The sequence below is a fragment of the Equus quagga genome, chromosome 11 (genome assembly GCF_021613505.1).
Source record: "Equus quagga isolate Etosha38 chromosome 11, UCLA_HA_Equagga_1.0, whole genome shotgun sequence".
NCBI lineage: Eukaryota > Metazoa > Chordata > Mammalia > Perissodactyla > Equidae > Equus > Equus quagga.
Window position 1 is genome coordinate 69,686,211 of NC_060277.1, and position 15,824 is coordinate 69,702,034.

Genomic DNA, 15,824 nt, shown 5'->3' on the forward strand with positions numbered 1-15,824 from the left:
GGCAGAAAGGAGACAAATCAGGTTTTAATTAAGGATCTAGACCCCTCACATTGGTCTCCTAGTGAAAAAGTCTGAGTGGACTGACAAACTCAAGGCATGAACAAGGCACATCCTGGGACCCTCCCCTCCTGCCACAGGAAGGACAGCGGCTTGGGGTGGGAAAGAAGGCAGTTGGGGATGAGGGTTGGGCCCATGAGGATTGTGTGAGGTGGTCTCAATTCCTCTGAGGCTCTTGACCAGCAAAAAACTTGGTGAGTCTCAGGTAGGAGTCTGGGGAAAGCAAGGCAAGGGGCCTGCCCCGCCCCAAGGGAGCTCCTCTCACCGTCTGGCAGGTCCCACAGGCCTCTAAGGCACGGACTGGTGTGTGTGTGTCCCGCACTCCAGACGCAGGCTGAGGAGCAGTTGGAGGGACTCACATGGGGCCCCTGACTCCAGGAAAGTAAAGGTAGGCAAAAAGCGGAAGAAAGTGAGCCCCTTACTTCCAAAACATCCCTCCAGAAAATCCAAACTGGTTAGTGTGATAAAGGTCCAGAGGGTGTTGGGCACAGGCCTAGTTCAGAACCAATTTGTTGGGGATCTCAAGGCTCAGAAATAGTTTCATTACCAGGCCCTGGTCTGGCCCATCTGTGATTGCAATCATGGAATTTGAGTTATGGAGAGTGAGTGTCAGGAAGGTGAGTGCTCAGAGAACATGGCTTTCAGAGAAGGAACCCCACGACCTAACCCTCAAATCCTAGCCCCTCTACCACCAGCACCAGCACCAGCACCAGCAACTGAGTCCACTGCCCATGGCACCTGGTTGCTTGGTCTCTTGGAACACAGCAGTGGCAGCAAAGCACTCTTGACTCTCCCAGCTGCAAGGTCAGTCTCTCAAGCTGCTCCTAGAAACACTGGTTGCTTGGGGCAAGGCCTTCGGCTCCAAGCTCAGTGCCCAATCCTGCCTGGGACGTGCTGTGTGTGCTGCCTGAAGCCTTAAAGAAAATAGAGATGGCCGCATCAAGATGCAGGAGGGCCAGATGCCTGGCTGGTAAGGCCTGGGAGGGGCTAAGACCTCTGGGGAGGCTGGGAGAGGCCACCAGCGATCTGGCTTTTAATCTGAAAGCAGAATCAGGTGTCTGTCCCAGAGGGAGGTTCCTCCCTGGCCCGGGAGAGTCCTGGATGAAGGCAGGCTGGTTCTGTTTAAGGCGTTTGGCCCTGAGGAAGAGCGCGCTTCTCCACTGTCGGCACACTGAGCCAGCCCTGCACTTCAGACCGCTTCTCCAGCCTTCCTGGTGGGCACAGGGCCCAGGCCGTTTACACTGGGTCCCTGGGTGCTAGTTCAGCTGGTCATACCCTGGTTTCTTTCTGTACAAGCAGAAGTGCTGGATGAAGAAGACAATATCGAAGAAGATGGAGAAGATGCCAAGTCCAAACTTGGTTGGGTCTCCAAAGATCAGTGTCCACTGGTCTGTTAACAGACAGAGGGAACAGAATCCGGTTTTAGGGTGGCAGCTCCTGAAGCAGCTGGAGCATGTGGGGCTGTAGGGGGTAGGGGTCCTCATCTGCCCAGGAAACCACAAATCCTCCAGCTGAGAGTCACCTTCAGGGCTGAGATCGGCTTGGATTCCCAGGCTGCAGGGCTGGTGTGGGGTGGCTGAAGGGGGCGGTGGGGAGGGGGCGCCCAGGAAGCCTGGCCCACCCTGTGCCTCCAGCCCACTGGGTGGGTGGGCTGCCTGCTGGCTGACTCACCGTTGTTGTAGGACTGGAGGAACATCTGGAGGAGGCTGAAGCTGCCCCCAGTGAAGTCCAGAAGCACGTTGCCAATGCTCCAGCCCTCTGTGCTTTTGTAGTGAAAGTTCATGTAGGCCTGGGCCAGACAGACAGACAGACAGATGGAGGGCGGTGAGGGGGCCGAGTGGCTGCCTCATGCACCCTGTGACCACCACTCCAAACAAGAGCAGCTCTAATTCCTCCTACTCATGTGCTCAGGCCTCTGCTCCAAGGAACACAGTGACCTTTAGGCTCTGAGAGGAGAGCAGTTCGGGTGGGTCTCATTTGCATGCACAGCAAACAGCGCTCCTCCTCCCATGCCCGCACCTCACGACTCCAAGGGAGGGCCGGAGGCTGCTTCTCCATCCTCTTCATCCCTCCCTGTTCTGGGAAAAAGCCCTGTCCTGATTTTCCAGCCACTCTGATTTTTCTTCTCACCTCCAATCAAGATTCTCCCCAAACTCAGCCTGGACTTCACACTGTGCTTACGAACACAAGCTGGGAGTTGGAATGCCTGGCTTGCAATCCCAGCTCCGCTACTGGAGCTTGTTACCTTGGGAGAGTTACTTGAGTTTTCCTAGCCTCAGTTTCCCCATCTGTAGAGTGGACTTAAGTCCCACCTCAGCCCTGGCAGGGCTCTGCGGCCTCCATTTTGGGCTTCGTAGGTCTAGTGAGCAGGTCCACTTGGACATACCTGTTCTTGCCGCCAGTGCCCCACATCCTTCCCCCAACACCAGGACCCTCTGGGTTTTTCCGACTGGTGCGACCTCCCTTCCTACCACCTGGGAGGATAGAGCTGGGCCTCTGTAGGGGTCTTCTCCCAGTCTGCTGGTAGTCAGTCCCCTTCTTTGTCCTCTCCTACTGTCTTCCATACTTGCTGCTCCCTCTCCAGTCCTGGACAGTTCCCAACATCACCAACTGGGGCTCATGCCTCCCAGATTTCCAGCCTGAAGCCTTCTCACACTCAGGGACTGAGGCCTCCTTCCCTCAAGACCTCCCCCGCTTCAACACTGCTCAGCCAGCATGGGCTCCTGGCTGCCTCCCATGCTCCTCCACCCATGCCTTTGGGCAGCCTGCCCCTAGAGGAACACCCCCTCCTCCAGGGTCCACAGACTTAAGTCCTGTCATCCTTAAAGGTTGGTTCTGTTTCCATGCCCTCCAGGAGACTGGCCCTGACTCTGACCAAAATTGCCTCCTTCCTGAGCCCACAGAACACAAGGTTCCCTGTGCTGGGGAGGCTGAAAAAGAGGCTTCTCCACTGGGAATGGGGTGAGACCCTAGATTCATGATGGAGCCTGCAGTTGGTACCTATTTTATACCTGACCCTGTCCCGGGCCATTCTGGCTATGGGGGAAGATGTGTTCAACTCTAAGTCCGGATCTGTATAGGACTGTCTGAGTACTCGAGGGAGCGTGCTAAAGGCCCACCAGGAGGACACTGGATGGGACCTCCGAGGAAAACATCTCTGGATGGGGAGGTGGAGGTCACAGTGGCGGGCTCCCCCCTCCACCTAGTCTTTCTGGAGTATTCTGCTGCTACTTGTCAGGGAAGTTGGTTGTAATGAGGGGCAGAGGGGGTGCAGACCTGAAGTCATTAGGAAAGCTGGGACAGAGAGACAGGAAGCAACCTGCACAACCCCTGACTCAGGGCCGAGCGTGAGCTCAGAGGAGTCTCCATTGTGCTTCTCAGTTCCAGGAAGAGCGGGCAGTGCTAACAGCTGGCTTTCTGCACAGCACTGCTCCTGCTGGGCTGGTGGCTTCCATGTGGCTTTCCACCCACATCCTTGCCCCAGCCAGAAGCTGCGCCAGGAGCAGGGCCCAGGGTCCATATCTCACCCCTCTTATGCTGACGACCATGTGAAAAGTACAGAAGGCTGTGGAGGTACCTGTGGAAAATACTTGACCAGCGTCACTGCAAGCTTGATGTAGGAGAAGCAGAAGAGGAACTGCAGCCAGGTGGTTGCCCCAACTGCAGCCAGAATCATGGTGATGAGCGCAAAGAGCCACGAGAGCACCAGGAAGCCAATGGCAGGCCAGGACACGCGCTGGTTGCCTCGCTGAGGACGAGATGGAGAGGGGAGGCAAGGAGCAGGGAAGAGAGCCCAGCACCCCCAGCACCAACCATGCTCTTGTCACTATCAGGGTCTCTGTTTCAGTTCTTCTTGGACTTGCCAGAGCCTAGCAGGAGTGAAGGATTCTGGGGACATAAGCCCCAACATTCTGAATGCCCAGCACCTCATCCCAGCCCAGGCTCGTGCCACGACCCACATGGAGCCCGACCATCTCTGGAAGCAATCCCCACTCCTACCTATCCCCTGGGCATGGCCCCAAAGCAGGCCCCCTGCATTCAGGCTTCAAAGCAAAGGGTAAGAAAACCTAGAAGGTTCATGAAGGGGGGTGCCAACCAGCCCCTGCTGGCCTTGAGTGTGTGAAGGGAACTCCGAGGGAAGTGGTGGGCCTACAGGGAAGGAAATGTGCCTGCCAGTGATGCCCCGAGACACTAAAGGGCTATTTGTGCCTTTCCCTTCGGAGACACCCAACAGCCCTCCTGCAACAGGCTGAGTCCTGGCTCCTCGGCCTGGGACTCCAGACCCCTCAGGACACTCACGAGCCTGTTCCCCCGACTGGCACCCTGAACCCTGGCCACACCCATCAGCTCCCGGTTCCTCTCATTACCCCATAGCCTTCATAGTTCTGTCCCCCGAGCTGTGGGTGCCCCACCCAGGCCTTCCTCCCCATCACCACAGGAACTGCACTTATCCTATGGGCCACAATTACGCTCCACTTCCTCGATGCCCTCCTCCCCCTCCCTGCTAGCTCTCAGCCTGCTGGGGTGCCACTGCCACCTTCTGTGTCCCTCTCCCTAGACTTGCGGGGGCCCCAGGGCTTGGGCTCACGGGGTGTTCCCCATGCCCAGCACAGGGCCTGGCCTATTATGTAGGCCCCAGTAAGCAGGTGCTGAGGGAGCAAACGCATTTCTTTTCTGAGGGTTTCCATGTCTTGTGTAAAATGGTAGGTAAGGGTGGGTGGTGGTGGTGGGGGGTGGGTGTTGGGCCGGGCAGCCCGAGGTGGGGCGAGGGCCAGGCTCATCTCTTACCTCGTACAGGCAGCACTGCACCAGGACAACCAGGGTGAGGGTGACTGCGTGCAGGCTGAAGAAGACGTCATTAGCATCCACAGGGTTCACTCCATTAGGATATTTGAGGAAAAACTGCTCCTGTTTGGGGGGTGGGGAGAAGCTGGGGAGTGAGGGGTGGCCAGGCCACTGCACAGGTTGGGCTGGGCTGCGGTGGGAGGTCAGTGCCATACCTTGAAGTATGGCACCCAGAGGAGGCCAATGTTGAACACACTATAGGCCACGAAGCCTGTCAGGTTTAGGGACACGAAGTCAAAGCTCAGACCAACGACACTGTGGGGGAGGGGGATGGAGAAAGAAAGCAGAGCAGGGGCTGAGACTGGAGGCCAATGGGGACATGGGAGGGGACAGAGCTCTCAGAACACAAGAAGGAGGGCCCGCATACCCCAAGGAGAGCACTGTCCTCAGATCCCTCTCCATACCACAATCGATGCCACTCAATCCCCCACTCTTGGGAACCACTTTCTTCCCTCAGTCCCTCCTGAGATGTCTCCTGCCTCCTCAAGTCCAAGTCCTCCTCAAGTCCTGGCTCCAGAGGGAAGGCTGGAGGCCTCCTGCAGAGAGGAGGCATCTCCCTTCCTGGCTTCCAGCTCAGCAGTCCCCTAAGAGGCCCACGCAGCTAGTGTGGCTTGCTGCACGAAGACGCAACCCAAGGCACAGTTAGCCTTTAAGATCAAGGTGGGATGGCTTAGTCCCCAAGGCTGAAGGACCCAACTCTGCACAGCAGCATGACTTGACACTAATTCTTCCAGGGCCAGACGCACCATGGGCAGAACAGATTTGGGTGGACTCCCCCTCCCCACCCATCCTCCACTTCACTGAGAGGCCCCATTTTGTTGCTTTCACAGGGAGGGGCTGACTTGGGCAAGAGATCAAATGCCTGGCACTGTAAGTCCCAGCTAGGCTGTCAGAGCTTTCACATCAGACAACTTTCTAGAAAGAGCAGGAGGAGAGAAGAGCAGAAGGGGAAAGTGTGACCCCTTGCTGCCTACAGCCTCGCTGGAATGCCCCCGTCTTACGGGCTCTAAGTGAACTCACACATAAAGCTCAGCGGGTACCTTTTCCGCCTCCAGTTCGTGATCACCTGAGGGTAGAAGGAGATGGACCAGGCCACAAAGTAGATCCAGCCAATCACCTGGTCTACGATGCTAACGACATTACTATGGATCACCAAGAAGCGTATCCTTGGTCTAGAAAGAATTTGAGGACTGGGATGAGCTGAGGCTGGGCTTCGGAAGGAAACTCCCACGTGCCCACCACTGCCTCCCTTCTCATCATTTAAGGCCCAGCTTACCCGGTCTGGTTGGAATGATTCCCATGCAGAAAAACAGTAACTTGTCCAACATTTTGAGATGTCACTTGAAAAGAGGAATGTGTCACTCCAGGAGGCACTACAACCTGTTAGGAAAACTGAATTTGGTCCAGTGCCATGTAGTTATTGGGGCCTCACTCAGTGCCCAGCTCAAGGCTAAGTACTAGGCAATGGAGGGACAGGTCACACAGGGTCCCTGGCTTCTAGGAGCTTACTAACAAAAGGGGCAACCATTGGACCCACCCAACCAACAGGAACCCCCCTGCACCTGTGGGTTAGACTTTCTGAGCAGAATAATGGCCTTGCCCTCAGGCCCTCCCCTGGCTTCTCTCTGAGGGAAGGTAGGATGGCTCTCTTCCTCTCACTAGCCATGCAGTCTGTGGATCAAGCCAGACCTCAGAAAGCTGAGTGCTAGAAGCTGCTGTTAGAGCCGATGGCTCTTTCTACCCTGCAGCAGGCCTCAGGCCCCGGGAGAGGAGAAGTTGTGAGAAATGGCCTTGTCTAATGAGGTGTGGTGCTCACCATGGGATGAGATGAGACTCCCTTCCCACACATGACCTTTTAGGCAGACACTCTTTATCTGATCACGCTTCAACACTGTTTGCTTGCTAGAGAGCTCGGAGCCCATTGGCAGCCCATTTCCACAGCGATGAAGCCATGAGGCCTCAAAATGTGCCTCATGTTTATCAATGTCATCCCCGCATTCATCTTGTCTGTTTTTTTAAAAAAACCCGTTTAGTCTCTACATTACTGCCTCCCCTATTGATGTTCGTTACTGCCTCCCCTATTGATGTTATCTAGTTTATGGGTAATTGGCGCAGATCCTCGGTAAGGTGGAAGCAGGGTATATATTAACAGATAAATGCATAAGGGCTAGGAATAGTCACAGCTATGATGCCTGACAGCCTCTGGCACTGGTTTTTGGAAATAACATTCAACCAATGGAATCTCAGAACAGTGCTTCACAAACTTTCACGTGGACCCAAATCATCCAGGTATCTATATTAAGATTTGGAAGCAGAAGATCTGGGATGGGGCCCGAGATTCTGCATTTCTAAAAGGTTTTCAAGTAGGGACAATGCTGCTGGCCCATGACAGCCCTTTGAATAGCAAGGTCATAGAAAACCACCTTAAGAATTTCTTCTACATTCTCAGAACCATTTTTGCCTCAGATTTCTTACCATCACCTCCCTAATTCCATCTACATGGCATAAAATGCTCATTTTCAAAGAGACCAACAAAGCCAAAGCCAGAGATTTCTAGAATGATGGGACAGGGGCAGCCCACGGTATAAAAACAAGGTGGCCTATTTCCATAAGCACTTCCTTACAATGTGTTTTACCTGGCAGTTCCCCACCCATCAGTTAAGATTCATTACTTACTTCATCGGGGAGCTCAAGGATAGTAATATTTTTTGAACGAAATGTGATTTCAAAAGTGATCACCAAGGTGGCATTTAACGGAGGCCTGTGGAGGACAAGAGTCTGATTACCGCTGGCAAGTAGGACACTGTGAGATCTCAACCAACTTTCTGGATTTCTCACTGGGCCTGTCATTTCTCAAGCAATTTGGGTTAGGAAGTGCTATGTGCTTGGCCCTGATGGGTGGAGAGGTGGGGTCCCTGCTCCTTAGGAGTTTTCTATCTTTATCAGGAGACAAGATGGTCGGTTGGGGCTGGGTGAGAACATGGGAAACTGGCTGTGAACGCCCAATGAACATCCAGAGGCCAACAGGCCCAGGGCATCCACTCTGGTGAGAAAGGCTTCCGAGAGGTCAGGTCTGAGGAGGGAGCAGCATGTCCACAGAAAGCTGGGAGATGTGTCCGATTGCGAGCAGCCCGTGGAGACCTCAAGTCTGAGCTCAGAGACCTGGAGTTAATTTGGAAGGCAGCAGAAAGATACTCAAGGGTTCAGGAGAAGGGAGAGTTGTCGGGAGGGGATGGTACGTGAGATATAAAAGGTGTCGATGTGCAGAGGTGGCAGAGGCTGGGAATGGAACGCAGGTCTGTCAGGGAGCCTTGGTACCAAAGCTTTGGATGGAGATCAGAATTCCCTGGAGAGGTGAGGAAAAGGGAGAAGGGCAAAGAGAAAAGGACAGGGTCCCGGATCTTCATCTTGGGGAATCCTTGTGGCTGGGAGGGAAGAGTAGGACAAGCAGCGAAGGATAGAGAAGAGGAGGCAGGCTCCCTGGCATAGCCTGGATGAGGTCGGCCCCCTCACGCCTGAACCAGCAGGTCACCAAGACAGGCTCTCAGACAAGACTAAGCACGAGTGTCATGTGAACGGGATGGGCTCAGTCACTTCTGCTTTTGGACGTGATCTCAGAAGTGCTGGCCAGCAGCTCAGCTCCTTGCCCTCTGACCTTCAGGGCTCTCCTCAAGTATTTAGAGCCTTGGAAAGGACCATTCTGAAGTCTGGCATCAACTGCTGGTCACTCAAGGACTCTTTTCAGCTGGGGGAAAGCCTTGCTTTCCTCCTCCTCCCACCAGAAACAAAGAGTCAGCAGTTGTCGGGGGAGAGACTCTGGGGCCTCGGTCTGCAGCCCAGGGCTAGTGTCTCTCTTTCTATGGCTGATCTTAAAGCGAAGAAGCAAGAGCATCACATTGGAAACATGAACAGACTGAACCAGGGGTTGCCCTGATCCAGCCACGGGTGAATACTGGGCTGAGGACAGAGCTGGGCCTGAAACTTACTGAAGGATAATGCTGACGTTGGCTGAGCTTCCATTTTCCAACTTCACAGTGGGAGGAACAGTGAGGCTGACTGTTGACTCTGGAAGGACCCAAATCAATGATGAGTCATTACGTCAGAGAACTCTGAGAACCCTCATGGGTCAGGCCCCTGAGGAGAAACTTGGATGGGAGCCCCTGACATCTGAACTCAGGAGCTCTGACTCGTGACAACCCCCATCTTCTAGGTGAAGCCACAAGGACTCTGAGAGGCTGAGTGATGGGACTGGAAACCCGAGCCCTCATTATGCTCTTTCCCCTTCTGCTAGCAGAGACGGACAGAGGGAGACACAGGCCTGAGCAAGACACACTGTAGCTTCCTCCTCCCCCACTGACATGCTCTGAGGGTCTGCAGCTGAGTTACCCAGAGATAGTTCTAGAACTGTGCAGCCCAAATACCGTCACAAAGGAATTCAAGTCACCACATGGGACTGGAAAATGTGGACTTGACCTACCCTTTCAGATGGAAATCACACAGGTCTTTTCAGTTCGTGGAGCTGGACGTGGAGTTCGTGCAGAACTGGTCCAGCCCCTGCCGGCACCTCACAGATACACGGGGCCCAGCTAACCTGTCTCTAAAGAAGTCCTTTTGGGCTCCGGTACTCACCCAGCTCAACCCATTCCCTGATTCCCTTCCTGACACTGATTCAGCTGGGGGGCTGGGGGACACTGGGGAACAGTGCACACTGTTTCACGATCAGGGGTTTCTTCTTGGGATTAAGGTACTCAGGATGAGGTAGACAAACAGGTTTCAGGGTGAGGGAGGAAGCAGGTTTGGGAGGCCAAATATCTGAGAGCAACTTGGCCACAGAACATGAGTGAGTCAGCCTCCCTCTGACTTCTTCCTGTGTCCTCTGGGCAACTTACGCACCCCTCCCACTCCCCACCGCCAGGGGTACTCAAAGCCCCAGGCACCTGTCCACCTCACCTCCCTTACCTCAAGGCCTTCAGGGTTATGCACAACCTAAGGTGTAATGTGACTCTAGACTGGGGCAGGAAAGGGGCCCACCAGGGGAAAGCAGGCGCCCAGTCTGATGAAGGTGGTCCTGGTGGGGGTAGGGGCTGCAGGCAGGGCCGTGTCTTCCTCTACCCAGGCCCCTCAAAGGCAGAAGATAAAGAACTGAAATTTTGGATGCTCACATTGGAAGGGAACTTGAAAGCCCCCCTAATTCAACCTGAAACCGCCTGAGTCCCCTTGTCAACAGTCCTGCCTGGTAGAGTCCCTTCATCTGCCTGGACACCTTTAGGGGTGATACCTCACCTCCTCATGGGAACTGGCCAGCCTGGAACTTGGATCCCTGGGCCTGGCTCTGCTACCTGGGGCCTCTCGGAGCCTATCGGAGCCCTTCTCCATGCTAGCCCTGCATGTGAGTGCAGATGCAGGCTCGCTCCCCTGTGTCTGCCAGGCTCCAAGCTGACTCCTTCAGTCTGAGGTCTTCGGTAGTCCTGTCCTCTGCTGTGTCGTGTTGTAATTGTCATTATCCCCCCACCCTGGACCACACCAGATAAGCAAGACCCTGACAAGCTGGTGCCCAGGACAGCGATGCTGAAAGTGATGCCAGCTGCCACCCACACCTCCAGTCCCTAGGGCTCTGCTGGGATGGTGGTCAGAGTGAGTGGGAGATCCACATGGCCTTTGCTCTTCCACAGTCTTTGCATTTTAAAAGAGGAGGCCGTTAACTCTAATAGATCCAGATCAGGCAATGTTTACTTCCCTCTCACTTAGTGCCACAGAGGACGGCAGTGCTCAGCAGCTGAGACACTGGGCTCTGAGGTTACACAGTTCCATCCTGGCTATGTCACTTCCTAGTGAACCCAGGGGGTCAACTTACTGTAACTATACCCAGTTGTTTGTCTGCAAAAGTAGTTAGGGCATTACTAAAACCGATCCTATAGGTGACATCTCTGAGGTTTGGGTCACCATGGTAATGGGTGGGGTGCTTGAGTTTTTCAGGAACTGAGAGTCCAGTTCAGGCTGGTTGAGACCACCAACCCATCAACTGGACCTGCTTGACAAGTGACCTTTTTGACGTCAAGGAGCTAAAATCTCCACCCTCAGACCATGGCAATGCTGCCATTTTGTGAACATGCATCCTATGAAGAGGCATGAACCTTGACTACGCTTGCGCAGATCATCAATTACCTCGCTTCTCCTTACCTCCAATCATCTATTCCCACACTTCAGACCGTCTTGCCCCTACCCCATAAATATTCCTGAGTCCCCATTATCGGGGACACATTTTTGAGATTGATTCACCCACCTCCTTGCTGAAGGTACTTAACCTCTCTGAGCCTCCGTTCCCTCACTGTAAAAAGGGGAGAATAGCACTACCTATTTCACAGGGGCCTGTGAAGATAACGTTTGGCGATGTTCGTGACACACCTTCCATATGACCTGAGTGCAAAATAATTGCTGGTAACTATTCTCATCACGTAGACACTGCACGACATTTTTTAGCCCAAGATGGGAGAGTTAGGAAGCTGGCATCATATCCTGGGAAAGCACATTTTAAAGTCTGCCCCAGGGCAACAGTCCCTGGACAGGACATCAGAATTACCTAACGAGTCTTAATGATACGACTCCAAATTTCCCGTAAGGAGAGTGTTTTTTTAATACAGTCATGAGTTGCTTAACAACAGGGACATATTCTGAGAAATGTGTCGTTAGGCGATTGTGTCATTGTGCAAAAATCATAGAGCATACTTACACAAACCTAAATGGTATAGCCTACTACACACCTAGGCTACATGGTACTAATCTCACGGGGCCACTGTTGTACATGTGGTCTGTTGTTGACTCAAATGTCCTCATGCGGCATATGACTATACTTACTGGCACGTCCCCTACAGTGTTCCCCACCCCATGCTGGCCACTCCCCTACACTGTTAACTCCCATTCTCAAATTCTTACAACTGTGAGAGGTGGGCATGATTCCTATTTCAGATATAAGGAAACAGAGAATCCCAACAGGGAAAGTGTCTTGCCCACACGACTCAGAAATGGTGGAGGCAGTATTCAAACCTAGGCCCGTCTGGACCGAAGCCCAGGTTTTTGCCGCTAGGTCACAGTGCCTCAGATTCCACCCAAAGAAGTCAGAGACAAAAAGCTCTGAAGGCCAAGCACCTCACCTACGGTCCTTGATGATCAGTCTCCAAAGAAAAGAGCAGATAGGCAGTCAGAATGAGGTCAGAAACCCAAGTCCAGTTCCTTGATTTTTATGGTGGTTTTCACTATTCTTTTATAATGATATTCAGGAAAGGAGGCAAAGTGATAAAATGGAACAGGGCCCATCTTTGTTACTTTCTAGCTCTGTGACTTTGGGGAAGATGTCTGCCCTCTTTGGGCCTGTCTCCCCTCTGTAGAATTGAGGTGGTGGTGCTAGATTTGCTCTTCTTCCCTAGGCCAAGGCATTAGCATTACTAATGGAGCTTCGTTTAAAGCCTGCCAATGTGCATGCGCATACACACACACTTGGCCTTAGTCCAGAGAATGTGATCCAGCAGGTCTGGAGTGGGGCTCCGGCATGTGCACTGAGAAACACTGGGCATCATGTTCCGACAACCTCACCTGGAAACTGCTTATCCATAACGTGTGACTGCAAAGGAACACGACTGGTTGTTTAACAAACCTGGAAGAACTGATCAGATAACTATTGTTTTCTCAGAGATTCAAGAGGCAGATACCAGTGATGATGCAGTCACTGTGCCTGGCTTTTGGGAAGCTTACGCAGGATATGTATTGTTTGTATAAGGTTCATTTAAAACCTTTACTAAGGGGTTTTAAGATGTATTTGATTTTTGACAACTGCCAAAATAATGGGCCTGGTGTCTTAGGAGTGCTAAACACAGCTTTTTGTGGAAGGAATTTCAGCAATATTTTGGGCAGTGGGAGAACTGATAGAATGATGCAGGCCTCTAAGGTCAAGCCTCACAAGGATGCACAAACCCTGATGTGTTTCTCCATAACTGGCCTGCGTCTGTGAGGCCCCCAGCCCTGCTTGGGCTGCTGTGCCCTGTTCCTTAGTTCCTCTCTATGGGAAGGGTTTTCTCATCTCACAAGGGGATGCTGGGCACACTCCTCAGGTGTCTGTGCCTGGTAGAACCAGGTGCAACAAGGTGGCCACCTCACCTGCTTAGGCAGCATCTCTCAGGACCCATAACTCCCTCTGTGAAGTCCACAAGGCAGGGGCACAAACCCTTCTTTATACATAGTACCCCAGATTGTTGGAGCTCCACAGGTGGACTCTGGTGATAGAGAAAAGGTAACAGGGACCCTGGGACAGAAGGCCAATTATTTGTGGAACGATCTGGCTCCCTGTAAAACTCCTGGATCCCAGACCTGGGTCTGCTCCACAACCCCAGGGGCCGCTTGACCCAAGGGAGGCAGGCACAGACCGGACAGTCCCAAATTCTTGGCTACAAACAGGTCAGGCTCTTAATCTACACACAGTTTTCCTCTTTACAAAGTTGATGACCCACTTCTAAACTTACCACATTTCCCTATGAGCTTCAGGAGAGAAAGGATAAAAATAATCAGCCAACGCCTTATCATGTTCCTCCGTTTCAAAGAACTAGGAAGAAAAACAAACAGCAAGAGAAGTTCAAGTTCAAGCTGGATCAGCTCAGCAACAAGTGGACAATATGTCACCTGGAACCATGGCACGGACAGTTCATAAAGGACTTTCACTTCACACCTGTGACCTCACGGGCTGTGCATCACCAGCTCGACAAGGGGACCCCAGGGAGGACTTATCTTTCTTTGATATGTGGGGAAACGGGCTCAGAGAGGCTAAGTGGGTTGTGTAAGGTTCCACTCTGAGGAAGTGGACAAACGCTGAATTTTCCCCTCTTCAACTGCTTCTTGCAATCTAGTTAACAGAAAGAATGCAGTTTTATTGGCTTGGGTTCTTTTTTTCAAAAATTTATTAAAAGTTTGGTCAGATATTTGACCTTGTGAACCTATAAAACTTAACAAAATTAATTTCATTCCTTGTCCTGGGATATGAGCCTATGGCTAATAACACCAACTGACCGTTGATTAAGACTTTTTCTTTTTTTTTTTTTTAAAGATTTTACTTTTCCTTTTTCTCCCAAAGCCCCCCGGTACATAACTGTGTCTTTTTAGTTGTGGGTCCTTCTAGTTGTGGCATGGGGGATGCCACCTCAGCATGGCCTGATGAGCCGTGCCATGTCTGCGCCCAGGATTTGAACCGGTGAAACGCTGGGCCGCAGAAGCAGAGCGCCCGAACTTAACCACTTGGCCACCGGGCTGGTCCCAGGATTAAGACTTTTTCATTTGACAAACATCACCCCTCCAGGACTGGCAGGGACCACTCACAATGGGGACCCAGTGAGGGGAAAGCCCCAGATCAGCCCTGGAGCAGCTCAGTGGTTAAGTGAGGGAGGTGGGCTGCTGCATACCCACAATCCCAATGCATGGCTCGTGAAGCACGAGTCAAGTGGGGCAGGTCAGCATGGGTATGCCTCAGCATGTAGCGCCCACATCCTCCCACTCCTGACAGCCTCTGAGGATTCCTGCAAACTGTGGGAGAGCCAGGAGAAGTCTGTGTGCAAACTACCACTGTGGTATCAGTTTCCCCAAAATACCTCAAAGAAGTCCCCTTCCTCAAAGAAGTCTCCCTGACTTCTCCCTGACTGTTCCAGCCTGCCTGACCTCGGCCTGCCCATCTCCTCTAGGGGCCTCTCTGCTGGCTGCAGCTCCCTTGATCCATTAGGTCTTATCTCAGGAGCTTTCCCATCTGCTGGCACCAATCTCCTTCCTCTCTGGCCCCTGGGGGCCCTGCCAATGGTGCTGTATCCGTGCTCTCTGCCCTCCACTTTCTGTACCCAGACCTGCAGGGAACTGCTCTCCCGTGTACATGGTGTGACCTCAAGCCTTCCATTTGCTCTTGCCGCTCTCTGCTCCTCACATCTGTCTGTGTCCTTGAGTTTAAGCTTCAGTTTGCTCCTCAGGGTAGAGTCGGGATTTTCCCAGGGAAATCAGATGCCCAATCAGACCTAACTGGCTCCTCTCTCATGCCGCAGGAGCAGAATGTGGACCGATGAACTCAAACACTTGGTCAGCAAAAGTCTCCCGGCCCCAAAGTCCCCCAGACACCTTGGAGGGAAAATGTCAGGACAGACAGAAAGACACTGAGAGGTAAGTCAATTAAAACGTCAGAAAAAGATCAGATTAATAAATATACAGTATAACTAGTGTCTTGTGAAAGCTACAAGATAGAAATGGAGAATTTCCCCACAATGGGCTCGGTCTGGCATGCTGTCCTTCCTGTGTAAGGTCTATCTTCCAGGTCTCACTAAAATGCCACCTGCTTCAAGAAGCCTCCCACTCCCAAGCCCCTCCCAGGAGCAACCTGGGCTCAGGGGTCTCCCGCAGCAGCTTCTCTGTCAGGTATCTGAGTTAGTCCTGTCAACTCTTCCGCAACCCGGAACTCCCTGGGTCTCCTTCCCTTGCAGAAGTAATACCCACGGTGGCAAGGAATGTGTGTCCTGGAGACAGACCGCACAGGCTTGAGCCTGGGTTATTAGTTGTATGGCTTTGGGGTGCTACTCAACCTACTCAAGCTTCAATTTCCTCACGAAAACAGCGACAGTGAGGACTACAGCAGAGGACCTGAATGAGATGAAATGTAAAATATGCTTTGTGGCCCTCCAAAGGGCCACAAAAAGTTAAAATCTCATGGTGGTGGTGGGGGATTGATAAGGAAAGAGGTTGAGAACCAGCGATGTAAACTGATAACTATTGTCGCCAAGGCACCCAGAAGGCTCGCAAAAAGCGTCGACTTTCCTCAACGTTGTTGAAAAAGGCGGAGCCCAGTGGTTCCCCCTTCCTTCAGCCTGAAAGCCTCGGAGGGCAGTGCGGGGTCTCATTCTGCCCAC

At 52.7% G+C, this 15,824-nt stretch overlaps 1 protein-coding gene across 3 annotated transcripts in view; it reads right to left on the reverse strand.

The window, feature by feature from the left end:
• Positions 1-15,824, reverse strand: part of CTNS (cystinosin, lysosomal cystine transporter) — a 17,358-nt gene continuing 1,534 nt past the window's right edge. For 2 of the 3 annotated variants that reach the window (XM_046677015.1, XM_046677014.1), the window contains exons 2-12: positions 13,416-13,495; positions 8,889-8,967; positions 7,579-7,663; positions 6,179-6,282; positions 5,943-6,074; positions 5,058-5,157; positions 4,846-4,965; positions 3,635-3,805; positions 1,729-1,846; positions 1,333-1,447; positions 1-971 (exon numbers count right to left, since the gene is read on the reverse strand). In XM_046677015.1, coding sequence (XP_046532971.1) covers positions 863-971; positions 1,333-1,447; positions 1,729-1,846; positions 3,635-3,805; positions 4,846-4,965; positions 5,058-5,157; positions 5,943-6,074; positions 6,179-6,282; positions 7,579-7,663; positions 8,889-8,967; positions 13,416-13,476 — 1,194 coding nt within the window. In that variant the 5' untranslated portion in view covers positions 13,477-13,495 and the 3' untranslated portion in view covers positions 1-862. Of the gene's footprint in view, positions 1,448-1,728; positions 1,847-3,634; positions 3,806-4,845; positions 4,966-5,057; positions 5,158-5,942; positions 6,075-6,178; positions 6,283-7,578; positions 7,664-8,888; positions 8,968-13,415; positions 13,496-15,824 lie in introns of all 3 variants that reach the window. The other variant, XM_046677016.1, reaches the window with a different exon arrangement.